The sequence below is a fragment of the Salvelinus fontinalis genome, chromosome 31, assembly GCF_029448725.1.
Source record: "Salvelinus fontinalis isolate EN_2023a chromosome 31, ASM2944872v1, whole genome shotgun sequence".
Taxonomy (NCBI): Eukaryota; Metazoa; Chordata; class Actinopteri; order Salmoniformes; family Salmonidae; genus Salvelinus; species Salvelinus fontinalis.
This window is the reverse complement of record NC_074695.1, coordinates 1,591,740-1,617,855: the sequence shown is the minus strand read 5'-3', so window position 1 is coordinate 1,617,855 and position 26,116 is coordinate 1,591,740. Positions and strand designations below refer to the sequence as shown.

The 26,116-nt window shown below is 56.2% G+C and overlaps 1 protein-coding gene across 3 annotated transcripts in view; it reads left to right on the top strand.

The window, feature by feature from the left end:
• Positions 1 to 26,116, top strand: part of uba1 (ubiquitin-like modifier activating enzyme 1) — a 66,782-nt gene that overhangs the window by 13,266 nt on the left and 27,400 nt on the right. For all 3 annotated transcript variants that reach the window (XM_055891090.1, XM_055891088.1, XM_055891089.1), the window contains exons 5-11: positions 4,849 to 4,983; positions 6,964 to 7,161; positions 8,584 to 8,716; positions 17,079 to 17,176; positions 17,536 to 17,682; positions 20,907 to 21,083; positions 25,844 to 25,954. In XM_055891090.1, the coding sequence (XP_055747065.1) occupies positions 4,849 to 4,983; positions 6,964 to 7,161; positions 8,584 to 8,716; positions 17,079 to 17,176; positions 17,536 to 17,682; positions 20,907 to 21,083; positions 25,844 to 25,954 (999 nt within the window). The remainder of the gene's footprint in view (positions 1 to 4,848; positions 4,984 to 6,963; positions 7,162 to 8,583; positions 8,717 to 17,078; positions 17,177 to 17,535; positions 17,683 to 20,906; positions 21,084 to 25,843; positions 25,955 to 26,116) is intronic.

Sequence of the window (26,116 nt, the reverse complement as noted above, 5' to 3'; positions counted from 1 at the left end):
TCTCTCTCCTCTCGTTCTGCGTCCTCTCTCTCTCTCTCTCTCCTCTCGTTCTGCGTCCTCTCTCTCTCTCTCTCTCCTCTCGTTCTGCGTCCTCTCTCTCTCTCTCTCTCCTCTCGTTCTGCGTCCTCTCTCTCTCTCTCTCTCCTCTCGTTCTGCGTCCTCTCTCTCTCTCTCTCTCCTCTCGTTCTGCGTCCTCTCTCTCTCTCTCTCTCCTCTCGTTCTGCGTCCTCTCTCTCTCTCTCTCTCCTCTCGTTCTGCGTCCTCTCTCTCTCTCTCTCTCTCCTCTCGTTCTGCGTCCTCTCTCTCTCTCTCTCTCTCCTCTCGTTCTGCGTCCTCTCTCTCTCTTCTCTCTCCTCTCGTTCTGCGTCCTCTCTCTCTCTCTCTCTCTCCTCTCGTTCTGCGTCCTCTCTCTCTCTCTCTCTCTCCTCTCGTTCTGCGTCCTCTCTCTCTCTCTCTCTCTCCTCTCGTTCTGCGTCCTCTCTCTCTCTCTCTCTCTCCTCTCGTTCTGCGTCCTCTCTCTCTCTCTCTCTCTCCTCTCGTTCTGCGTCCTCTCTCTCTCTCTCTCTCTCCTCTCGTTCTGCGTCCTCTCTCTCTCTCTCTCTCTCCTCTCGTTCTGCGTCCTCTCTCTCTCTCTCTCTCTCCTCTCGTTCTGCGTCCTCTCTCTCTCTCTCTCTCTCCTCTCGTTCTGCGTCCTCTCTCTCTCTCTCTCTCTCCTCTCGTTCTGCGTCCTCTCTCTCTCTCTCTCTCTCCTCTCGTTCTGCGTCCTCTCTCTCTCTCTCTCTCTCCTCTCGTTCTGCGTCCTCTCTCTCTCTCTCTCTCTCTCCTCTCGTTCTGCGTCCTCTCTCTCTCTCTCTCTCTCTCCTCTCGTTCTGCGTCCTCTCTCTCTCTCTCTCTCTCTCCTCTCGTTCTGCGTCCTCTCTCTCTCTCTCTCTCTCTCTCCTCTCGTTCTGCGTCCTCTCTCTCTCTCTCTCTCTCTCTCCTCTCGTTCTGCGTCCTCTCTCTCTCTCTCTCTCTCTCCTCTCGTTCTGCGTCCTCTCTCTCTCTCTCTCTCTCTCCTCTCGTTCTGCGTCCTCTCTCTCTCTCTCTCTCTCTCCTCTCGTTCTGCGTCCTCTCTCTCTCTCTCTCTCTCTCCTCTCGTTCTGCGTCCTCTCTCTCTCTCTCTCTCTCTCCTCTCGTTCTGCGTCCTCTCTCTCTCTCTCTCTCTCTCCTCTCGTTCTGCGTCCTCTCTCTCTCTCTCTCTCTCTCTCCTCTCGTTCTGCGTCCTCTCTCTCTCTCTCTCTCTCTCTCCTCTCGTTCTGCGTCCTCTCTCTCTCTCTCTCTCTCTCTCCTCTCGTTCTGCGTCCTCTCTCTCTCTCTCTCTCTCTCTCCTCTCGTTCTGCGTCCTCTCTCTCTCTCTCTCTCTCTCTCCTCTCGTTCTGCGTCCTCTCTCTCTCTCTCTCTCTCTCTCCTCTCGTTCTGCGTCCTCTCTCTCTCTCTCTCTCTCTCTCCTCTCGTTCTGCGTCCTCTCTCTCTCTCTCTCTCTCTCTCCTCTCGTTCTGCGTCCTCTCTCTCTCTCTCTCTCTCTCTCCTCTCGTTCTGCGTCCTCTCTCTCTCTCTCTCTCTCTCTCCTCTCGTTCTGCGTCCTCTCTCTCTCTCTCTCTCTCTCTCCTCTCGTTCTGCGTCCTCTCTCTCTCTCTCTCTCTCTCTCCTCTCGTTCTGCGTCCTCTCTCTCTCTCTCTCTCTCTCCTCTCGTTCTGCGTCCTCTCTCTCTCTCTCTCTCTCTCCTCTCGTTCTGCGCCCTCTCTCTCTCTCTCTCTCTCTCCTCTCGTTCTGCGCCCTCTCTCTCTCTCTCTCTCTCTCCTCTCGTTCTGCGCCCTCTCTCTCTCTCTCTCTCTCTCTCCTCTCGTTCTGCGCCCTCTCTCTCTCTCTCTCTCTCTCTCCTCTCGTTCTGCGCCCTCTCTCTCTCTCTCTCTCTCTCTCCTCTCGTTCTGCGCCCTCTCTCTCTCTCTCTCTCTCTCTCCTCTCGTTCTGCGCCCTCTCTCTCTCTCTCTCTCTCTCTCCTCTCGTTCTGCGCCCTCTCTCTCTCTCTCTCTCCTCTCGTTCTGCGCCCTCTCTCTCTCTCTCTCTCTCTCTCCTCTCGTTCTGCGCCCTCTCTCTCTCTCTCTCTCTCTCTCCTCTCGTTCTGCGCCCTCTCTCTCTCTCTCTCTCTCTCTCCTCTCGTTCTGCGCCCTCTCTCTCTCTCTCTCTCTCTCTCCTCTCGTTCTGCGCCCTCTCTCTCTCTCTCTCTCTCTCTCTCTCCTCTCGTTCTGCGCCCTCTCTCTCTCTCTCTCTCTCTCTCTCTCCTCTCGTTCTGCGCCCTCTCTCTCTCTCTCTCTCTCTCTCTCTCCTCTCGTTCTGCGCCCTCTCTCTCTCTCTCTCTCTCTCTCTCTCCTCTCGTTCTGCGCCCTCTCTCTCTCTCTCTCTCTCTCTCTCTCCTCTCGTTCTGCGCCCTCTCTCTCTCTCTCTCTCTCTCTCTCTCTCCTCTCGTTCTGCGCCCTCTCTCTCTCTCTCTCTCTCTCTCTCTCTCCTCTCGTTCTGCGCCCTCTCTCTCTCTCTCTCTCTCTCTCTCTCTCCTCTCGTTCTGCGCCCTCTCTCTCTCTCTCTCTCTCTCTCTCTCTCCTCTCGTTCTGCGCCCTCTCTCTCTCTCTCTCTCTCTCTCTCTCTCCTCTCGTTCTGCGCCCTCTCTCTCTCTCTCTCTCTCTCTCTCTCTCCTCTCGTTCTGCGCCCTCTCTCTCTCTCTCTCTCTCTCTCTCTCTCCTCTCGTTCTGCGCCCTCTCTCTCTCTCTCTCTCTCTCTCTCTCCTCTCGTTCTGCGCCCTCTCTCTCTCTCTCTCTCTCTCTCTCTCCTCTCGTTCTGCGCCCTCTCTCTCTCTCTCTCTCTCTCTCCTCTCGTTCTGCGCCCTCTCTCTCTCTCTCTCTCTCTCTCCTCTCGTTCTGCGCCCTCTCTCTCTCTCTCTCTCTCTCTCCTCTCGTTCTGCGTCCTCTCTCTCTCTCTCTCTCTCTCTCCTCTCGTTCTGCGCCCTCTCTCTCTCTCTCTCTCTCTCTCCTCTCGTTCTGCGCCCTCTCTCTCTCTCTCTCTCTCTCTCCTCTCGTTCTGCGCCCTCTCTCTCTCTCTCTCTCTCTCTCCTCTCGTTCTGCGCCCTCTCTCTCTCTCTCTCTCTCTCTCCTCTCGTTCTGCGCCCTCTCTCTCTCTCTCTCTCTCTCTCCTCTCGTTCTGCGCCCTCTCTCTCTCTCTCTCTCTCTCTCCTCTCGTTCTGCGCCCTCTCTCGTTCTGCGCCCTCTCTCGTTCTGCGCCCTCTCTCGTTCTGCGCCCTCTCTCGTTCTGCGCCCTCTCTCTCCTCTCGTTCTGCGCCCTCTCTCTCCTCTCGTTCTGCTGTTCCAAAACATTTCTTAAGTGCTTTAACATTGTCATTATGGTGTATTGTGTGTAGATAGTTGAGAATAAAATGTATTTAATGCATTTTTAAAATTCAGGCTGTAACACAGCACAATGTGGAACATATTGAGTGGTTCAACCTGCGTGAGGACCCATCTCTATATTAACCTTCTCTCTCTCCTGTCTCCAGTTCTACCTGCGTGAGGAGGACCCATCTCTCTATATTAACGTTCTCTCTCTCCTGTCTCCAGTTCTACCTGCGTGAGGAGGACCCATCTCTCTATATTAACGTTCTCTCTCTCCTGTCTCCAGTTCTACCTGCGTGAGGAGGACCCATCTCTCTATATTAACCTTCTCTCTCTCCTGTCTCCAGTTCTACCTGCGTGAGGAGGACCCATCTCTCTATATTAACCTTCTCTCTCTCCTGTCTCCAGTTCTACCTGCGTGAGGAGGACCCATCTCTCTATATTAACCTTCTCTCTCTCCTGTCTCCAGTTCTACCTGCGTGAGGAGGACCCATCTCTATATTAACGTTCTCTCTCTCCTGTCTCCAGTTCTACCTGCGTGAGGAGGACCCATCTCTCTATATTAACGTTCTCTCTCCTGTCTCCAGTTCTACCTGCGTGAGAAGGACCCATCTCTCTATATTAACCTTCTCTCTCTCCTGTCTCCAGTTCTACCTGCGTGAGAAGGACCCATCTCTCTATATTAACCTTCTCTCTCTCCTGTCTCCAGTTCTACCTGCGTGAGGAGGACCCATCTCTCTATATTAACGTTCTCTCTCCTGTCTCCAGTTCTACCTGCGTGAGGAGGACCCATCTCTCTATATTAACGTTCTCTCTCCTGTCTCCAGTTCTACCTGCGTGAGGAGGACCCATCTCTCTATATTAACCTTCTCTCTCTCCTGTCTCTAGTTCTACCTGCGTGAGGAGGACGCATCTCTCTATATTAACCTTCTCTCTCTCCTGTCTCCAGTTCTACCTGCGTGAGGAGGACCCATCTCTCTATATTAACGTTCTCTCTCTCCTGTCTCCAGTTCTACCTGCGTGAGGAGGACCCATCTCTCTATATTAACCTTCTCTCTCTCCTGTCTCCAGTTCTACCTGCGTGAGGAGGACCCATCTCTATATTAACCTTCTCTCTCTCCTGTCTCCAGTTCTACCTGCGTGAGGAGGACCCATCTCTCTATATTAACGTTCTCTCTCTCCTGTCTCCAGTTCTACCTGCGTGAGGAGGACCCATCTCTCTATATTAACCTTCTCTCTCTCCTGTCTCCAGTTCTACCTGCGTGAGGAGGACCCATCTCTATATTAACCTTCTCTCTCTCCTGTCTCCAGTTCTACCTGCGTGAGGAGGACCCATCTCTATATTAACGTTCTCTCTCTCCTGTCTCCAGTTCTACCTGCGTGAGGAGGACCCATCTCTATATTAACCTTCTCTCTCTCCTGTCTCCAGTTCTACCTGCGTGAGGAGGACCTGGGGAAGAACAGGGCTGAGGTGTCTCGGACTCGCCTGGCTGAACTCAACAGCTATGTACCTGTAGTAGCCTACACTGGAGCCCTCATCGACCATTACCTGACTCAGTTCCAGGTAAAACTACATTACCCATCAACCCCCTTACCTAGTTAACGTCTTATGGCTGCAATCCCGGTAACGGGATGATATGACAACAGCCAGTGAAAGTGCAAGGCGTCAAATTCAAAACAACAGAAATCTCATAATTAAAATTCCTCAGCCATACATGTGTCTTATTTTAAAGGTAATCTTGTTGTTAATCCCACCAAAGTGTCCGATTTTCAAATATGCTTTTCAGCGAAAGCGCCACAAATGATTGATAGGTCACCACCAAGCCACAGAGTAAGCACAGACGTTTTTCCAGCCAAAGATAGCAGTCACAAAAAACACAAATAGAGATACAATTCCACGTGAATTCACAATGCACATTACTGACCTGTACTACTCAACTCACAAAGTGCATTTCCTTCTCATTTAACGTCTCAAAGTGTTGCTGTACAGGACTTCACTGCTGTCGCTTGCCTTTCTCTGCCGTTTGTCCAACTGTTAACGTAGCGGTGAAGAGTCGTAACGACGTTGACGTAGCGGTGAAGAGTCGTAACGACGTTTCCGCAGCGGTGAAGAGTCGTGACGACGTTTCCGCGTGGCGGTGAAGAGCCGCGACGACGTTTCCGCGTGGCGGGGAAGAGCCGCGACGACGTTTCCGCGTGGCGGGGAAGAGCCGCGACGACGTTTCCGCGTGGCGGTGAAGAGCCGCGACGACGTTTCCGCGTGGCGGGGAAGAGTCGCGACGACGTTTCCGCGTGGCGGGGAAGAGCCGCGACGACGTTTCCGCGTGGCGGTGAAGAGCCGCGACGACGTTTCCGCGTGGCGGGGAAGAGCCGCGACGACGTTTCCGCGTGGCCGGGAAGAGCCGCGACGACGTTTCCGCGTGGCGGGGAAGAGCCGCGACGACGTTTCCGCGTGGCGGGGAAGAGCCGCGACGACGTTTCCGCGTGGCGGGGAAGAGCCGCGACGACGTTTCCGCGTGGCGGGGAAGAGCCGCGACGACGTTTCCGCGTGGCGGGGAAGAGCCGCGACGACGTTTCCGCGTGGCGGGGAAGAGCCGCGACGACGTTTCCGCGTGGCGGGGAAGAGCCGCGACGACGTTTCCGCGTGGCGGGGAAGAGCCGCGACGACGTTTCCGCGTGGCGGGGAAGAGCCGCGACGACGTTTCCGCGTGGCGGGGAAGAGCCGCGACGACGTTTCCGCGTGGCGGGGAAGAGCCGCGACGACGTTTCCGCGTGGCGGGGAAGAGCCGCGACGACGTTTCCGCGTGGCGGGGAAGAGCCGCGACGACGTTTCCGCGTGGCGGGGAAGAGCCGCGACGACGTTTCCGCGTGGCGGGGAAGAGCCGCGACGACGTTTCCGCGTGGCGGGGAAGAGCCGCGACGACGTTTCCGCGTGGCCGGGAAGAGCCGCGACGACGTTTCCGCGTGGCGGGGAAGAGCCGCGACGACGTTTCCGCGTGGCGGGGAAGAGCCGCGACGACGTTTCCGCGTGGCGGGGAAGAGCCGCGACGACGTTTCCGCGTGGCGGGGAAGAGCCGCGACGACGTTTCCGCGTGGCGGGGAAGAGCCGCGACGACGTTTCCGCGTGGCAAGATTCGAATCCGCTAAGAATCAACTCCTAAGATTCAGTATTTTTTTTTAAACGGGAGGACAGTGTTCGTTACTTGCAAGAACTCAAACACATCCTTCATAGCGAGGGTCTGAGAGCGAGGGGAGGGGAACGGTGTAGGCAGGTCGGCCACCAGGCAGACAGGAAGAACCAAGCGCTAGGCCTATCAATCGGCAATCAAAAGCTGCATCTAACAATTTCTTGGCTTTCAATATCTTGCGACTTCAGAAAAGCAGGGCCTGTCACCAATGACTAGGATATTCTACACGCGACAGATTGAAGACTGAACCCACACACTGTCATCGTTAGCGACGAGAGAGAGCAGGGGCGTAATCATTAGTTCCTTACTGTAGTATACTCCGACGTGTGTCTGATAACACGGCTCTGTGTTCGTAGGTTGTAGTCCTGACCAACTCTCCTCTAGAGGAGCAGCAACGTGTCGGAGACTTCTGTCACAGTAACGGCATCAAGCTGGTGATCGCTGACACACGGGGACTCTTCGGACAGCTCTTCTGTGACTTCGGAGAGGAGATGGTGGTGATCGATACCAACGGAGAGCAGCCTCTCTCTGCCATGATCTCCATGATCACTAAGGTTAGTACCCTACTACGCCTTAGAGCCTACGCCCTAGAGCCTACGCCCTAGATCCTTAGACTAAGATCTGATTGGACCGTTAAGTTGGTCCACCACGAGATGTGTTTGGAACCCCGCCGCTGCTAAACCGCATTCGCCACTTTTCATTTGATTTGTGGTCATTTTTTTAGGGTTGGTAAATAAAAAAAGGTAAACTTAAACAAGTAAAACCCAGATATAGTATGTAATATAAGATCATCTTTTAGAACTAACAACCACCAACCTGGGTGATCCTAGACCCTACTCCCTGAGTGCTGTCATCACCCAGGTTGGTGTCCTACTACATAGACCCTGAGTGCTGTCATCACCCAGGTTGGTGTCCTACTACATAGACCCTGAGTGCTGTCATCACCCAGGTTGGTATCCTACTAGATAGACCCTACTCCCTGAGTGCTGTCATCACCCAGGTTGGTATCCTACTAGATAGACCCTGAGTGCTGTCATCACCCAGGTTGGTGTCCTACTACATAGACCCTGAGTGCTGTCATCACCCAGGTTGGTATCCTACTACATAGACCCTGAGTGTTGTCATCACCCAGGTTGGTATCCTACTAGATAGACCCTACTCCCTGAGTGCTGTCATCACCCAGGTTGGTGTCCTACTAGATAGACCCTGAGTGCTGTCATCACCCAGGTTGGTGTCCTACTAGATAGACCCTGAGTGCTGTCATCACCCAGGTTGGTATCCTACTAGATAGACCCTACTCCCTGAGTGCTGTCATCACCCAGGTTGGTGTCCTACTACATAGACCCTGAGTGCTGTCATCACCCAGGATGGTATCCTACTAGATAGACCCTACTCCCTGAGTGTTGTCATCACCCAGGTTGGTATCCTACTAGATAGACCCTACTCCCTGAGTGCTGTCATCACCCAGGTTGGTATCCTACTAGATAGACCCTGAGTGCTGTCATCACCCAGGTTGGTATCCTACTAGATAGACCCTGAGTGCTGTCATCACCCAGGTTGGTATCCTACTAGATAGACCCTGAGTGCTGTCATCACCCAGGTTGGTGTCCTACTAGATAGACCCTGAGTGCTGTCATCACCCAGGATGGTATCCTACTAGATAGACCCTACTCCCTGAGTGCTGTCATCACCCAGGTTGGTATCCTACGAGATAGCACTCAGGGAGTAGGGTCTGTCTTCACCCAGGTTGGTGTCCTACTAGATAGACCCTGAGTGCTGTCATCACCCAGGTTGCTGTCCTACGAGATGGATCATATCTGGTTGGTGGTGTACTCCTATCTGATTACCACTCATCTAGGTATTCTATGTTGTGCCGATCTCATACCTGCTTCACAGTAGTTCCTCTGTCTTTGTAGGGGACAGTTTGTGCCTATTTGTGTCATCTCAATCTCTCGTGTCACTGTGTGTGTGTGTAGGACGCGTCAGGCGTGGTGACGTGTCTAGACGAGGCTCGCCACGGGTTTGAGAGCGGAGACTTTGTGACCTTCACCGAGGTGCAGGGCATGACGGAGCTCAACGGCTGTCAGCCAGTAGAAATCAAGACCCTGGGTGAGTCATCCCTTATATCAATACTTACTACGGTCATAGCCTGGTCGCAGATCTGAGGGTTCTGCTACGAAGCAAGCTAGCTAGCTTCAGTTAGCTTCACATTCCAGCTCAGGCTTCATCCATACTACTACAGTGCTCGTCCACCTCCCGTTAAGTCTATCAGACTTGTAACTGCGTGTGCATGGCGCTCGTCGGTAGTCGAACGCCAAATTCTTCTTTGAGACGATGCTGAAACATCAATCCATGGGCGAGTCAGGGCCACATTTCCATTTGTGCCAAAATGACAGCAGTTCTTGTAAATTCAGCAGGCTGTGGTGTGGAAGTCTTTTTTTACAAGCGCCGGCTTTGTTTGGTTTCTTATCGTCGGCGACGTCTTTGTTTGGTTACTTATCGTCGGCGACGTCTTTGTTTGGTTACTTATCGTCGGCGACGTCTTTGTTTGGTTACTTATCGTCGGCGACGTCTTTGTTTGGTTACTTATCGTCGGCGACGTCTTTGTTTGGTTACTTATCGTCGGCGACGTCTTTGTTTGGTTACTTATCGTCGGCGACGTCTTTGTTTGGTTACTTATCGTCGGCGACGTCTTTGTTTGGTTACTTATCGTCGGCGACGTCTTTGTTTGGTTACTTATCGTCGGCGACGTCTTTGTTTGGTTACTTATGGTCGGCGACGTCTTTGTTTGGTTACTTATGGTCGGCGACGTCTTTGTTTGGTTACTTATCGTCGGCGACGTCTTTGTTTGGTTACTTATCGTCGGCGACGTCTTTGTTTGGTCGCCGCCCTTTAGTTGGTCCCCGACACGCCTCCCTTTAGTTGGTCCCCGACACGCCGCCCTTTAGTTGGTCCCCGACGCGCGGCCGCCCTTTAGTTGGTCCCCGACGCGCGGCCGCCGCCCTTTAGTTGGTCCCCGACGCGCGGCCGCCGCCCTTTAGTTGGTCCCCGACGCGCGGCCGCCGCCCTTTAGTTGGTCCCCGACGCGCGGCCGCCGCCCTTTAGTTGGTCCCCGACGCGCCGCCCTTTAGTTGGTCCCCGACGCGCCGCCCTTTAGTTGGTCCCCGACGCGCGGCCGCCCTTTAGTTGGTCCCCGACGCGCGGCCGCCCTTTAGTTGGTCCCCGACGCGCGGCCGCCCTTTAGTTGGTCCCCGACGCGCGGCCGCCCTTTAGTTGGTCCCCGACGCGCGGCCGCCCTTTAGTTGGTCCCCGACGCGCGGCCGCCCTTTAGTTGGTCCCCGACGCGCGGCCGCCGCCCTTTAGTTGGTCCCCGACGCGCGGCCGCCGCCCTTTAGTTGGTCCCCGACGCGCGGCCGCCGCCCTTTAGTTGGTCCCCGACGCGCCGCCCTTTAGTTGGTCCCCGACGCGCCGCCCTTTAGTTGGTCCCCGACGCGCGGCCGCCCTTTAGTTGGTCCCCGACGCGCGGCCGCCCTTTAGTTGGTCCCCGACGCGCGGCCGCCGCCCTTTAGTTGGTCCCCGACGCGCGGCCGCCGCCCTTTAGTTGGTCCCCGACGCGCGGCCGCCGCCCTTTAGTTGGTCCCCGACGCGCCGCCCTTTAGTTGGTCCCCGACGCGCCGCCCTTTAGTTGGTCCCCGACGCGCGGCCGCCCTTTAGTTGGTCCCCGACGCGCGGCCGCCGCCCTTTAGTTGGTCCCCGACGCGCGGCCGCCGCCCTTTAGTTGGTCCCCGACGCGCCGCCCTTTAGTTGGTCCCCGACGCGCCGCCCTTTAGTTGGTCCCCGACGCGCCGCCCTTTAGTTGGTCCCCGACGCGCGGCCGCCCTTTAGTTGGTCCCCGACGCGCGGCCGCCGCCCTTTAGTTGGTCCCCGACGCGCGGCCGCCGCCCTTTAGTTGGTCCCCGACGCGCGGCCGCCCTTTAGTTGGTCCCCGACGCGCGGCCGCCGCCCTTTAGTTGGTCCCCGACGCGCGGCCGCCGCCCTTTAGTTGGTCCCCGACGCGCGGCCGCCGCCCTTTAGTTGGTCCCCGGCCGCCCTTTAGTTGGTCCCCGACGCGCGGCCGCCGCCCTTTAGTTGGTCCCCGACGCGCGGCCGCCGCCCTTTAGTTGGTCCCCGACGCGCGGCCGCCCTTTAGTTGGTCCCCGACGCGCGGCCGCCCTTTAGTTGGTCCCCGACGCGCGGCCGCCCTTTAGTTGGTCCCCGACGCGCGGCCGCCCTTTAGTTGGTCCCCGACGCGCGGCCGCCCTTTAGTTGGTCCCCGACGCGCGGCCGCCCTTTAGTTGGTCCCCGACGCGCGGCCGCCCTTTAGTTGGTCCCCGACGCGCGGCCGCCCTTTAGTTGGTCCCCGACGCGCGGCCGCCCTTTAGTTGGTCCCCGACGCGCGGCCGCCCTTTAGTTGGTCCCCGACGCGCGGCCGCCCTTTAGTTGGTCCCCGACGCGCGGCCGCCCTTTAGTTGGTCCCCGACGCGCGGCCGCCCTTTAGTTGGTCCCCGACGCGCGGCCGCCCTTTAGTTGGTCCCCGACGCGCGGCCGCCCTTTAGTTGGTCCCCGACGCGCGGCCGCCCTTTAGTTGGTCCCCGACGCGCGGCCGCCCTTTAGTTGGTCCCCGACGCGCGGCCGCCGCCCTTTAGTTGGTCCCCGACGCGCCGCCGCCGCCCTTTAGTTGGTCCCCGACGCGCCGCCGCCGCCCTTTAGTTGGTCCCCGACGCGCGGCCGCCGCCCTTTAGTTGGTCCCCGACGCGCGGCCGCCGCCCTTTAGTTGGTCCCCGACGCGCGGCCGCCCTTTAGTTGGTCCCCGACGCGCGGCCGCCGCCCTTTAGTTGGTCCCCGACGCGCGGCCGCCGCCCCTTAGTTGGTCCCCGACGCGCGGCCGCCGCCCTTTAGTTGGTCCCCGACGCGCGGCCGCCGCCCTTTAGTTAGTCCCCGACGCGCGGCCGCCGCCCTTTAGTTGGTCCCCGACGCGCGGCCGCCGCCCTTTAGTTGGTCCCCGACGCGCGGCCGCCGCCCTTTAGTTGGTCCCCGACGCGCGGCCCTTTAGTTGGTCCCCGACGCGCGGCCGCCCTTTAGTTGGTCCCCGACGCGCGGCCGCCCTTTAGTTGGTCCCCGACGCGCGGCCGCCGCCCTTTAGTTGGTCCCCGACGCGCGGCCGCCGCCCTTTAGTTGGTCCCCGACGCGCGGCCGCCCTTTAGTTGGTCCCCGACGCGCGGCCGCCGTCCTTTAGTTGGTCCCCGACGCGCGGCCGCCGCCCTTTAGTTGGTCCCCGACGCGCGGCCGCCGCCCTTTAGTTGGTCCCCGACGCGCGGCCGCCGCCCTTTAGTTGGTCCCCGACGCGCGGCCGCCGCCCTTTAGTTGGTCCCCGACGCGCGGCCGCCGCCCTTTAGTTGGTCCCCGACGCGCGGCCGCCGCCCTTTAGTTGGTCCCCGACGCGCGGCCGCCGCCCTTTAGTTGGTCCCCGACGCGCGGCCGCCGCCCTTTAGTTGGTCCCCGACGCGCGGCCGCCGCCCTTTAGTTGGTCCCCGACGCGCGGCCGCCGCCCTTTAGTTGGTCCCCGACGCGCGGCCGCCGCCCTTTAGTTGGTCCCCGACGCGCGGCCGCCGCCCTTTAGTTGGTCCCCGACGCGCGGCCGCCGCCCTTTAGTTGGTCCCCGACGCGCGGCCGCCGCCCTTTAGTTGGTCCCCGACGCGCGGCCGCCGCCCTTTAGTTGGTCCCCGACGCGCGGCCGCCGCCCTTTAGTTGGTCCCCGACGCGCGGCCGCCGCCCTTTAGTTGGTCCCCGACGCGCGGCCGCCGCCCTTTAGTTGGTCCCCGACGCGCGGCCGCCCTTTAGTTGGTCCCCGACGCGCGGCCGCCGCCCTTTAGTTGGTCCCCGACGCGCGGCCGCCGCCCTTTAGTTGGTCCCCGACGCGCGGCCGCCGCCCTTTAGTTGGTCCCCGACGCGCGGCCGCCGCCCTTTAGTTGGTCCCCGACGCGCGGCCGCCCTTTAGTTGGTCCCCGACACGCCGCCCTTTAGTTGGTCCCCGACGCGCGGCCGCCGCCCTTTAGTTGGTCCCCGACGCGCGGCCGCCGCCCTTTAGTTGGTCCCCGACGCGCGGCCGCCGCCCTTTAGTTGGTCCCCGACGCGCGGCCGCCGCCCTTTAGTTGGTCCCCGACGCGCGGCCCTTTAGTTGGTCCCCGACACGCCGCCCTTTAGTTGGTCCCCGACGCGCGGCCGCCCTTTAGTTGGTCCCCGACGCGCCGCCGCCCTTTAGTTGGTCCCCGACGCGCGGCCGCCGCCCTTTAGTTGGTCCCCGACGCGCGGCCGCCCTTTAGTTGGTCCCCGACACGCCGCCCTTTAGTTGGTCCCCGACGCGCCGCCGCCCTTTAGTTGGTCCCCGACGCGCCGCCGCCCTTTAGTTGGTCCCCGACACGCCGCCCTTTAGTTGGTCCCCGACGCGCGGCCGCCGCCCTTTAGTTGGTCCCCGACGCGCGGCCGCCGCCCTTTAGTTGGTCCCCGACGCGCGGCCGCCGCCCTTTAGTTGGTCCCCGACGCGCCGCCCTTTAGTTGGTCCCCGACGCGCCGCCCTTTAGTTGGTCCCCGACGCGCGGCCGCCCTTTAGTTGGTCCCCGACGCGCGGCCGCCGCCCTTTAGTTGGTCCCCGACGCGCGGCCGCCGCCCTTTAGTTGGTCCCCGACGCGCCGCCCTTTAGTTGGTCCCCGACGCGCCGCCCTTTAGTTGGTCCCCGACGCGCGGCCGCCCTTTAGTTGGTCCCCGACGCGCGGCCGCCCTTTAGTTGGTCCCCGACGCGCGGCCGCCGCCCTTTAGTTGGTCCCCGACGCGCGGCCGCCGCCCTTTAGTTGGTCCCCGACGCGCCGCCCTTTAGTTGGTCCCCGACGCGCCGCCCTTTAGTTGGTCCCCGACGCGCGGCCGCCCTTTAGTTGGTCCCCGACGCGCGGCCGCCCTTTAGTTGGTCCCCGACGCGCGGCCGCCGCCCTTTAGTTGGTCCCCGACGCGCGGCCGCCGCCCTTTAGTTGGTCCCCGACGCGCCGCCCTTTAGTTGGTCCCCGACGCGCCGCCCTTTAGTTGGTCCCCGACGCGCCGCCCTTTAGTTGGTCCCCGACGCGCGGCCGCCCTTTAGTTGGTCCCCGACGCGCGGCCGCCCTTTAGTTGGTCCCCGACGCGCGGCCGCCGCCCTTTAGTTGGTCCCCGACGCGCGGCCGCCGCCCTTTAGTTGGTCCCCGACGCGCGGCCGCCCTTTAGTTGGTCCCCGACGCGCGGCCGCCGCCCTTTAGTTGGTCCCCGACGCGCGGCCGCCGCCCTTTAGTTGGTCCCCGACGCGCGGCCGCCGCCCTTTAGTTGGTCCCCGACGCGCGGCCGCCGCCCTTTAGTTGGTCCCCGACGCGCGGCCGCCCTTTAGTTGGTCCCCGACGCGCGGCCGCCCTTTAGTTGGTCCCCGACGCGCGGCCGCCCTTTAGTTGGTCCCCGACGCGCGGCCGCCCTTTAGTTGGTCCCCGACGCGCGGCCGCCCTTTAGTTGGTCCCCGACGCGCGGCCGCCCTTTAGTTGGTCCCCGACGCGCGGCCGCCCTTTAGTTGGTCCCCGACGCGCGGCCGCCCTTTAGTTGGTCCCCGACGCGCGGCCGCCCTTTAGTTGGTCCCCGACGCGCGGCCGCCCTTTAGTTGGTCCCCGACGCGCGGCCGCCCTTTAGTTGGTCCCCGACGCGCGGCCGCCCTTTAGTTGGTCCCCGACGCGCGGCCGCCCTTTAGTTGGTCCCCGACGCGCGGCCGCCCTTTAGTTGGTCCCCGACGCGCGGCCGCCCTTTAGTTGGTCCCCGACGCGCGGCCGCCGCCCTTTAGTTGGTCCCCGACGCGCGGCCCTTTAGTTGGTCCCCGACGCGCGGCCGCCGCCCTTTAGTTGGTCCCCGACGCGCGGCCGCCGCCCTTTAGTTGGTCCCCGACGCGCGGCCGCCCTTTAGTTGGTCCCCGACGCGCGGCCGCCGCCCTTTAGTTGGTCCCCGACGCGCGGCCGCCGCCCTTTAGTTGGTCCCCGACGCGCGGCCGCCGCCCTTTAGTTGGTCCCCGACGCGCGGCCGCCGCCCTTTAGTTGGTCCCCGACGCGCGGCCGCCGCCCTTTAGTTGGTCCCCGACGCGCGGCCGCCGCCCTTTAGTTGGTCCCCGACGCGCGGCCCTTTAGTTGGTCCCCGACGCGCGGCCGCCGCCCTTTAGTTGGTCCCCGACGCGCGGCCGCCCTTTAGTTGGTCCCCGACGCGCGGCCGCCGCCCTTTAGTTGGTCCCCGACGCGCGGCCGCCCTTTAGTTGGTCCCCGACGCGCGGCCGCCGTCCTTTAGTTGGTCCCCGACGCGCGGCCGCCGCCCTTTAGTTGGTCCCCGACGCGCGGCCGCCGCCCTTTAGTTGGTCCCCGACGCGCGGCCGCCGCCCTTTAGTTGGTCCCCGACGCGCGGCCGCCGCCCTTTAGTTGGTCCCCGACGCGCGGCCGCCGCCCTTTAGTTGGTCCCCGACGCGCGGCCGCCGCCCTTTAGTTGGTCCCCGACGCGCGGCCGCCGCCCTTTAGTTGGTCCCCGACGCGCGGCCGCCGCCCTTTAGTTGGTCCCCGACGCGCCGCCGCCCTTTAGTTGGTCCCCGACGCGCGGCCGCCCTTTAGTTGGTCCCCGACGCGCGGCCGCCGCCCTTTAGTTGGTCCCCGACGCGCGGCCGCCGCCCTTTAGTTGGTCCCCGACGCGCGGCCGCCGCCCTTTAGTTGGTCCCCGACGCGCGGCCGCCGCCCTTTAGTTGGTCCCCGACGCGCGGCCGCCGCCCTTTAGTTGGTCCCCGACGCGCGGCCGCCGCCCTTTAGTTGGTCCCCGACGCGCGGCCGCCGCCCTTTAGTTGGTCCCCGACGCGCGGCCGCCCTTTAGTTGGTCCCCGACGCGCGGCCGCCGCCCTTTAGTTGGTCCCCGACGCGCGGCCGCCGCCCTTTAGTTGGTCCCCGTCGCGCGGCCGCCGCCCTTTAGTTGGTCCCCGACGCGCGGCCGCCCTTTAGTTGGTCCCCGACGCGCGGCCGCCGCCCTTTAGTTGGTCCCCGACGCGCGGCCGCCGCCCTTTAGTTGGTCCCCGACGCGCGGCCGCCGCCCTTTAGTTGGTCCCCGACGCGCGGCCGCCGCCCTTTAGTTGGTCCCCGACGCGCGGCCGCCGCCCTTTAGTTGGTCCCCGACACGCCGCCCTTTAGTTGGTCCCCGACGCGCGGCCGCCGCCCTTTAGTTGGTCCCCGACGCGCGGCCGCCGCCCTTTAGTTGGTCCCCGACGCGCGGCCGCCGCCCTTTAGTTGGTCCCCGACGCGCGGCCGCCGCCCTTTAGTTGGTCCCCGACGCGCGGCCCTTTAGTTGGTCCCCGACACGCCGCCCTTTAGTTGGTCCCCGACGCGCGGCCGCCCTTTAGTTGGTCCCCGACGCGCCGCCGCCCTTTAGTTGGTCCCCGACGCGCCGCCGCCCTTTAGTTGGTCCCCGACGCGCGGCCGCCGCCCTTTAGTTGGTCCCCGACGCGCGGCCGCCCTTTAGTTGGTCCCCGACACGCCGCCCTTTAGTTGGTCCCCGACGCGCCGCCGCCCTTTAGTTGGTCCCCGACGCGCCGCCGCCCTTTAGTTGGTCCCCGACACGCCGCCCTTTAGTTGGTCCCCGACGCGCGGCCGCCGCCCTTTAGTTGGTCCCCGATGCGCCGCCGCCCTTTAGTTGGTCCCCGACACGCCGCCCTTTAGTTGGTCCCCGACGCGCGGCCGCCGCCCTTTAGTTGGTCCCCGACGCGCGGCCGCCCTTTAGTTGGTCCCCGACGCGCGGCCGCCCTTTAGTTGGTCCCCGACGCGCGGCCGCCCTTTAGTTGGTCCCCGACGCGCGGCCGCCCTTTAGTTGGTCCCCGACGCGCCGCCGCCCTTTAGTTGGTCCCCGACACGCCGCCCTTTAGTTGGTCCCCGACGCGCGGCCGCCGCCCTTTAGTTGGTCCCCGACGCGCGGCCGCCCTTTAGTTGGTCCCCGACGCGCGGCCGCCCTTTATTCAGGATAGTGGAGTTCGCTGTGAGTTAGCCTACACCAGAGTTATTTAAATCTGAAGCTTTCGTTGCCATTGAATTTTACCTGGCTAAAAGGTGAGCCACTTTCGTATGACCGTTTAACCCGAGTTGAAGTCAGTTGACCAAAGTTACCTCGCAAACTACTCAAACCTGCTTCGTAGGATACCCCTCAGTTTGTGTCGTCGTGGGTTGGGCAATAGCGCCATCAACATGACTTAGTACTGGCGTGGCAATGACATAGGAGGTGGCTAGACTGCTCAAACATTACTGGAACCAGGCTGCTGTCGTGGTCCGGGGAACCAGGCTGCATCTTCTAAAGACATTCTCTTCCATTCATCTTTCCTTCCCCCTCCCTCTCTCTCTCCGTCCCGCTCTCCATCCAGGCCCCTACACCTTCAGTATCTGTGACACCACAGGGTTCTCCGACTACGTCAGGGGAGGCATCGTCTCTCAGGTCAAGATGCCCCAGAAGGTGGCCTTCGTAAGTACCTCCACATTGTCCCCCGTGGTGTGATGACCGGGTACTTGGTGGATATTTTGAACATGTGGTGTTTCTCATTAGAACATTTTGTTTGCGTTTACACAAGCAGTCCAATTCTGATCTTTATGCCCTATTATTTGCAAGAGTTGATCTGATTGGTCAAAAGACCAATTAGTTTAAAAAATAAACGATCCTTGTTGGGCAACACAGCCTCTTGTTACTGGGACGCTTGTAATTTCCCATCTGAATGCATGTGGCTATTCCACTAGTTGTTATCCTGTCAACTACTGGCCAGAAGCGACCACCTGCTCTTCCTCTGGCTCTTATCCCTGACGTCCTCTCCTCCCCCCTCTCTGTAGAAACCCCTGACTGCATCAATGGCGGAGCCAGAGTTTGTGGTGACAGACTTTGCTAAGTTTGAACGACCAGGACAGCTTCACCTGGGCTTCCAGGCTCTACACAGCTACCAGAGGAAACACAGCAGGCTTCCCAAGCCCTGGTGTCAGGTACACACACCTGTATACACACACACACACCTGTATACACACACACACACCTGTATACACACACACACACACCTGTATACACACACACACACACGCGCACACACACACACACACACACCTGTACCTGGGCTTCCAGGCTCTACACAGCTACCAGAGGAAACACAGCAGGCTGCCCAAGCCCTGGTGTCAGGTACACACACCTGTATACACACACACACACCTGTACCTGGGCTTCCAGGCTCTACACAGCTACCAGAGGAAACACAGCAGGCTGCCCAAGCCCTGGTGCCAGGTACACACACCTGTATACACACACACACCTACCTGTACCTGGGCTTCCAGGCTCTACACAGCTACCAGAGGAAACACAGCAGGCTGCCCAAGCCCTGGTGCCAGGTACACACACCTGTATACACACACACACCTACCTGTACCTGGGCTTCCAGGCTCTACACAGCTACCAGAGGAAACACAGCAGGCTGCCCAAGCCCTGGTGTCAGGTACACACACCTGTATACACACACACGCACACACACACACACACACCTGTACCTGGGCTTCCAGGCTCTACACAGCTACCAGAGGAAACACAGCAGGCTGCCCAAGCCCTGGTGCCAGGTACACACACCTGTATACACACACACACCTACCTGTACCTGGGCTTCCAGGCTCTACACAGCTACCAGAGGAAACACAGCAGGCGCCCCAAGCCCTGGTGTCAGGTACACACACCTGTATATGCAACCCCTAAGTTTAACTGGCTCGTTATCTAAGTGTCTGAATTAACAAGGTGACTAGGCATCCTGGTGTGTTGGCTGTCTGCCGTGTTTGAGAAGTCAAAGCCCTTTGGAGGAGTTCTCTGTTCACATGCCAACATCTTGATTTCTTTGCATTTTCCTCCTCTCCATTCTTGGCCCGTCTTCTCAGAGCAGGCAGGCCTGTTGCCCTAGCATGTACACACACACACACACACACACACACACACACACACACACACACACACACACACACACACACACACACACACACACACACACACACACAGCGTGTACACATGCTGACATGCTGCTCCAGAGACAGTACTGTTAATTTCAAATCAAATTTATTTGGTTGGCAGATGTTAATGCGAGTGTAGTGAAATGCTTGTGCTTCTAGTCCCAACAGTGCAGTAATATCTAACAAGTAATATCTAACAATTTCACAACTACCTTATACACACAAGTGTAAAGGAATGAATAAGAATATGTACATATAAATATATGGATGAGCGATGGCCGTGCGGCATAGGCAAGATGCAGTAGATGATATAGAGTACAGTATATATATATATCTGATGTAGAGTAATGTAGGGTATGTAAACATTATATAAAGTGGCATAGGTTTTTTTTTCTATTTTTTTATTTTATTTCACCTTTATTTAACCAGGTAGGCAAATTGAGAACACGTTCTCATTTACAATTGCGACCTGGCCAAGATAAAGCAAAGCAGTTCGACACATACAACAACACATAGTTACACATGGAGTAAAAACAAACATATAGTCAATAATACAGTGAAAAATAAGTCTATATACAATGTGAGCAAGTGAGGTGAGATAAGGGAGGTGAAGGCAAACAAAATATATATATAAATAAAAATATAAAAAGGCCATGGTGGCGAAGTAAATACAATATAGCAAGTAAAAAAAACACTGGAATGGTTGGTTTGCAGTGGAAGAAGGTGCAAAGTAGAGATAGAAATAATGGGGTGCAAAGGAGCAAAATAAATAAATACAGTAGGTAAAGAGGTAGTTGTTTGGGCTAAATTATAGATGGGCTATGTACAGGTGCAGTAATCTATGAGCTGCTCTGACAGCTGGTGCTTAAAGCTAGTGAGGGAGATAAGTGTTTCCAGTTTCAGAGATTTTTGTAGTTTAAAGTGGCTAGTGATACATTTATTACATCTAATTATTATAGTGGCTAGAGATTGAGTCTGTATGTTGACAGCAGCCCCTCACTGTGATGGCTGTTAGATTTGAGTCTGTATGTTGGCAGCAGCCCCTCACTGTGATGGCTGTTAGATTTGAGTCTGTATGTTGACAGCAGCCCCTCACTGTGATGGCTGTTAGATTTGAGTCTCTATGTTGACAGCAGCCCCTCACTGTGATGGCTGTTAGATTTGAGTCTGTATGTTGACAGCAGCCCCTCACTGTGATGGCTGTTAGATTTGAGTCTGTATGTTGACAGCAGCCCCTCACTGTGATGGCTGTTAGATTTGAGTCTGTATGTTGACAGCAGCCCCTCACTGTGATGGCTGTTAGATTTGAGTCTGTATGTTGACAGCAGCCCCTCACTGTGATGGCTGTTAGATTTGAGTCTGTATGTTGACAGCAGCCCCTCACTGTGATGGCTGTTAGATTTGAGTCTGTATGTTGACAGCAGCCCCTCACTGTGATGGCTGTTAGATTTGAGTCTGTATGTTGACAGCAGCCCCTCACTCTGATGGCTGTTAGATTTGAGTCTGTATGTTGACAGCAGCCCCTCACTGTGATGGCTGTTAGATTTGAGTCTGTATGTTGACAGCAGCCCCTCACTGTGATGGCTGTTAGATTTGAGTCTGTATGTTGACAGCAGCCCCTCACTGTGATGGCTGTTAGATTTGAGTCTGTATGTTGACAGCAGCCCCTCACTGTGATGGCTGTTTGCACAATGTCTCTCATTTACACTCGCTTGTAAATGTCCAAACTCACCCGAAATGACATTCGGTAGCTCCTACCTATTTATGTATAACTTTGAGCTGGACTGCCTGTCTTGGCAATTTTCTTTTGCTATTACTTGTGCACATTTTGTTAGCTTTCTGGTAATAGACACCCAATGGGCTTTTTGTGTGTTTTCTGGCACCCCCTTGTGTACAAAGCCGGTAATACTGTAAATCCAAGGATGATAGAAGGAACGACGATATTTAAATCTGGATAGCGCTCAACCCTACCTGACACACACACTGATAATCCCATTCTTTTCCATTGGACTGGTTATTTGTGAAAAGCTCATGCATAATCTTGTGACTGAGTAAATATGTTCAGTTTATTTTCTATTTCCCTAAGTGTGTGCTAACCTCTTTATTCTAGTTATTTAGGGACACCCACAATCTCCTGCCTATCAAATTTGATTGTTTCCTTTTGTAGCTGCCATTTTTTTTAAAGTTAGTGAGTGCTTTTTAATGTAATGCTTTTCTGTGTGTTCCAGGCTGATGGAGAGGAGTTGGTGTCCCTGGCTAAAGAGGTGAACTCCGCCCAGACTGGATCAGCCAAGGTGGACGAGCTGGACGACACGCTCATTAAGAAACTAGCCTTTGTCTCCGCCGGCGACCTGGCACCAATCAACGCTTTCATTGGTGGACTGGCTGCACAGGAAGTTCTGAAGGTAAGGAGCTGCTCACTTTAGGTTTTGTCAGAACTGCTCTCTGATATGTGTGGACGTATAAGGAGGGATGTGTTTGTTGTCCAACACTTTGTTAAAGTGGGGGAGAGAATAGTGTCTGTTCTCCCTCCAATAAATCACATTTTATTAGTCACATGCGTCGAATACAACAGATGTAGTAGACTTTACAGTGAAATGCTTACTTACCCTTAACCAACAATGCAGTTTAACAAATACGATAAGAAGTTAAAGGAACAGGTCATTTAAGAGCAGCAGTAAAATAACAATAACGAGGCTATATACAGGGTATTACGGTACAGAGTCAATGTGGAGGCTATATACAGGGTATTACGGTACAGAGTCAATGTGGAGGCTATATACAGGGTATTACGGTACAGAGTCAATGTGGAGGCTATATACAGGGTATTACGGTACAGAGTCAATGTGGAGGCTATATACAGGGGGTACCGGTACAGAGTCAATGTGGAGGTTATATACAGAGGGTACCGGTACAGAGTCAGTGTGGAGGCTATATACAGAGGGTACCGGTACAGAGTCAATGTGGAGGCTATATACAGAGGGTACCGGTACAGAGTCAATGTGGAGGCTATATACAGGGGGTACTGGTACAGAGTTAATGTGGAGGCTATATACAGGGTGTACCGGTACAGAGTCAATGTGGAGGCTATATACAGGGTGTTACGGTACAGAGTCAATGTGGAGGCTATATACAGGGGGTACCAGTACAGAGTCAATGTGGAGGCTATATACAGGGTATTACGGTACAGAGTCAATGTGGAGACTATACACAGGGAGTACTGGTACAGAGTCAATGTGGAGACTATATACAGGGGGTACCGGTACAGAGTCAATGTGGAGGCTATATACAGGGGGTACCGGTACAGAGTCAATGTGGAGGCTATATACAGGGGGTACCGGTACAGAGTCAATGTGGAGGCTATATACAGGGGGGTACCGGTACAGAGTCAGTGTGGAGGCTATATACAGGGGGTACCGGTACAGAGTCAGTGTGGAGGCTATATACAGGGGGTACCGGTACAGAGTGGAGGCTATATACACGGGGTACCGGTACAGAGTCAATGTGCGGGGGGTGCGTTAGTCGAGGTAATTGAGGTAATATGTAAATGTAGGTAGAGTTATTAAAGTGACTATGCATAGATAACAGAGTAGCAGCGGTGTAAAAGAGGGGTGGGGGGGGGGGGCAATGCAAGTAGTCTCGGTAGCCATTTGATTAGATGTTCAGGAGTCTTATGGCTTGGGGGGGTAGAAGCATACCTTACGATTACTTGAGAACATAGCCCAGCAGACAAATCATTACAAACAGTAACCAGCCAAGTAGAACAGTTACACAAGTCAGAAATAGAGATAAAATGAATCCCTGACCTTTGATCTTCATATGGTTGCACTCAGCAGACATTCATTTACTCAATAAATGTTCATTTTGTTCGATAAAATCTCTTTATATCCAAAAACCTCAGTTTTGTTCGCATTGTCTTCAGTAATCCACAGGCTTAAACGCAGTCAAAACAGGCAGACAAAAAATCTAAATTATATCCGTAAAGTTCATAGAAACATGTGAAACGATGTTTATATTCAATCCTCAGGTTGTTTTTAGCCTAAATAATCGATAATATTTCAACGGGACAATAACGTCGTCAATTTAGAAGGTAAACAAGAAAGGCACTCTCTCTGTCGAGCGCATGAAAAAGCTCTGTGACACTTAAGTGTCCACTCATTGACTGCTCTTACTCCCTAATTCTTCAGAATACAAGCCTGAAACAATTTCTAAAGACTGTTGACATCTAGTGGAAGGCATAAGAACTGCAATTTGAGTCCTAAGTCAATGGATACTGTAATGGCGTTGAATAGAATACTACAAAACCAAAAAAAATCCTACTTCCTGAATGGATTTTTCTCAGGTTTTCGCCTGCCTAATCAGTTCTGTTATACTCCGACACTATTTTAACAGTTTTGGAAACTTTAGAGTGTTTTCTATCCAAATCTACCAGTTATATGCATATCATATCTTCTGGGCCCGAGAAGCAGGCAGTTTAATTTGGGCATGCATTTCATCCAAAATTCCGAATGCTGCCCCCTACCCTAGAGAAGCTAACACAGCGCTCATCCAACCTGGAAGCCAGGCGTACCAACGTGTCGGAGGAAACACCGTGCACCTGGCGACCTGGTCAGCGTGCACTGCGCCCGGCCCGCCACAGGAGTCGCTAGTGCGCGATGAGACAAGGATATCCCTGCCGGCCAAACCCTCTCCTAACCCGGACGACGCTGGGCCAAACCCTCCCCTAACCCGGACGACGCTGGGCCAAACCCTCCCCTAACCCGGACGACGCTGGGCCAAACCCTCCCCTAACCCGGACGACGCAGTGCCAATTGTGCGCCGCCCCATGGGCCTCCCAGTCGCGGCCGGCTGCGACAGAGCCTGAGCTCGAACCCAGAGTCTCTGGTGGCACAGCTAGCGCTGCGATGCAATGCCTTAAACCACGATGTTAATCTTTAAACCTATGTAAAATATGTTTTGTTTCCTGAATTTTTATGAGTATTTCTGTATTTGAATTTGGCGCGCTGCAATCTCACTGGATGTTGGCCAGGTGGGATGCTAGCGTCCCACATACCATAGAGAGGTTACAGTCATCATCTCTGCTCAGACGGTAGCAGCCAGCCAAACTCTATTATCTCTATCATCTCACGTTATCTCTGTTCTCCCCGTATTGTCTGTAGTCATCCTATTTAGCTAGCCTGACTACGTACGCTGCAGAGCTGTCTGACTAAACCATTTTACTACTTCTTCAAAGTAGACAAACTGTCTCTCTCTCTATCGTTGTTGCGTGTTTTCCTCTCATGTGGTCCGTGTGTATCTACCCGAACGAAGCAGGCGTAAACGTGTACCATCCAGAGGTCTGTATATAATGAGGAGATGCTCATGTCTCTAACAATGGAAGTCGTTGTCACAAAGACAGGACGGTAGGCAACAAGCTGAGGTCCAAAATAAACCCAAAGAAACTCATTTAGCTTATTTTGGACAGATTCTGATCAGTCGCTGAGCTGGAAAACGGTCCATTGTAGTTATTTACCATGTTTCTGTGCTGAACTCGGTTGAATATTTGCCTAATGAAAACTACAACTCCCTACAGGGAAGTTCATGTCCATGATGGTGGCTGTACAGTATTATAACTGTGTGTGTGTCCTAGGCGTCTACAGGGAAGTTCATGTCCATGATGGTGGCTGTACAGTATTATAACTGTGTGTGTCCTAGGCGTGTACAGGGAAGTTCATGTGTGTCCTAGGCGTGTACAGGGAAGTTCATGTCCATGATGATGGCTGTACAGTATTATAACTGTGTGTGTGTGTGTGTCCTAGGTGTGTACAGGGAAGTTCATGTGTGTCCTAGGCGTGTACAGGGAAGTTCATGTCCATGATGGTGGCTGTACAGTATTATAACTGTGTGTGTGTGTCCTAGGCGTGTACAGGGAAGTTCATGCCCATGATGGTGGCTGTACAGTATTATAACTGTGTGTGTGTGTCCTAGGCGTGTACAGGGAAGTTCATGCCCATGATGGTGGCTGTACAGTATTATAACTGTGTGTGTGTGTGTCCTAGGCGTGTACAGGGAAGTTCATGTCCATGATGGTGGCTGTACAGTATTATAACTGTGTGTGTCCTAGGCGTGTACAGGGAAGTTCATGTCCATGATGGTGGCTGTACAGTATTATAACTGTGTGTGTCCTAGGCGTGTACAGGGAAGTTCATGCCCATGATGGTGGCTGTACAGTATTATAACTGTGTGTGTGTGTCTCCTAGGCGTGTACAGGGAAGTTCATGCCCATGATGGTGGCTGTACAGTATTATAACAGTGTGTCCTAGGCGTGTACAGGGAAGTTCATGCCCATGATGATGGCTGTACAGTATTATAACTGTGTGTGTGTGTCCTAGGCGTGTACAGGGAAGTTCATGCCCATGATGGTGGCTGTACAGTATTATAACTGTGTGTGTGTGTCCTAGGCGTGTACAGGGAAGTTCATGCCCATGATGGTGGCTGTACAGTATTATAACTGTGTGTGTGTCCTAGGCGTGTACAGGGAAGTTCATGTGTGTCCTAGGTGTGTACAGGGAAGTTCATGTCCATGATGGTGGCTGTACAGTATTATAACTGTGTGTGTGTGTCCTAGGCGTGTACAGGGAAGTTCATGTCCATGATGGTGGCTGTACAGTATTATAACTGTGTGTGTGTCTCCTAGGCGTGTACAGGGAAGTTCATGTCCATGATGGTGGCTGTACAGTATTATAACTGTGTGTGTGTCCTAGGCGTGTACAGGGAAGTTCATGCCCATGATGGTGGCTGTACAGTATTATAACTGTGTGTGTGTCCTAGGTGTGTACAGGGAAGTTCATGTCCATGATGGTGGCTGTACAGTATTATAACTGTGTGTGTGTCCTAGGCGTGTACAGGGAAGTTCATGTCCATGATGGTGGCTGTACAGTATTATAACTGTGTGTGTGTGTGTGTGTGTGTCCTAGGCGTGTACAGGGAAGTTCATGCCCATGATGGTGGCTGTGCAGTATTATAACTGTGTGTGTGTCTCCTAGGCGTGTACAGGGAAGTTCATGTCCATGATGGTGGCTGTACAGTATTATAACTGTGTGTGTGTGTCCTAGGCGTGTACAGGGAAGTTCATGTCCATGATGGTGGCTGTACAGTATTATAACTGTGTGTGTGTGTGTCCTAGGCGTGTACAGGGAAGTTCATGCCCGTGATGCAGTGGCTGTACTTTGACGCTCTGGAGTGTCTGTCTGAGGAAGAGGGAGGAGCCATGCTCACTGAGGAGGACTGTGCCCCTGTGAGTATACTGCACACACCTACCATGTACACTTACCACGTACACTTACCACGTACACCTACCACGTACACCTACCACGTACACCTACCACGTACACTTACCATGTACACTTACCACACGCACACCTACCTACCATGTACACTTACCACACGCACACCTACC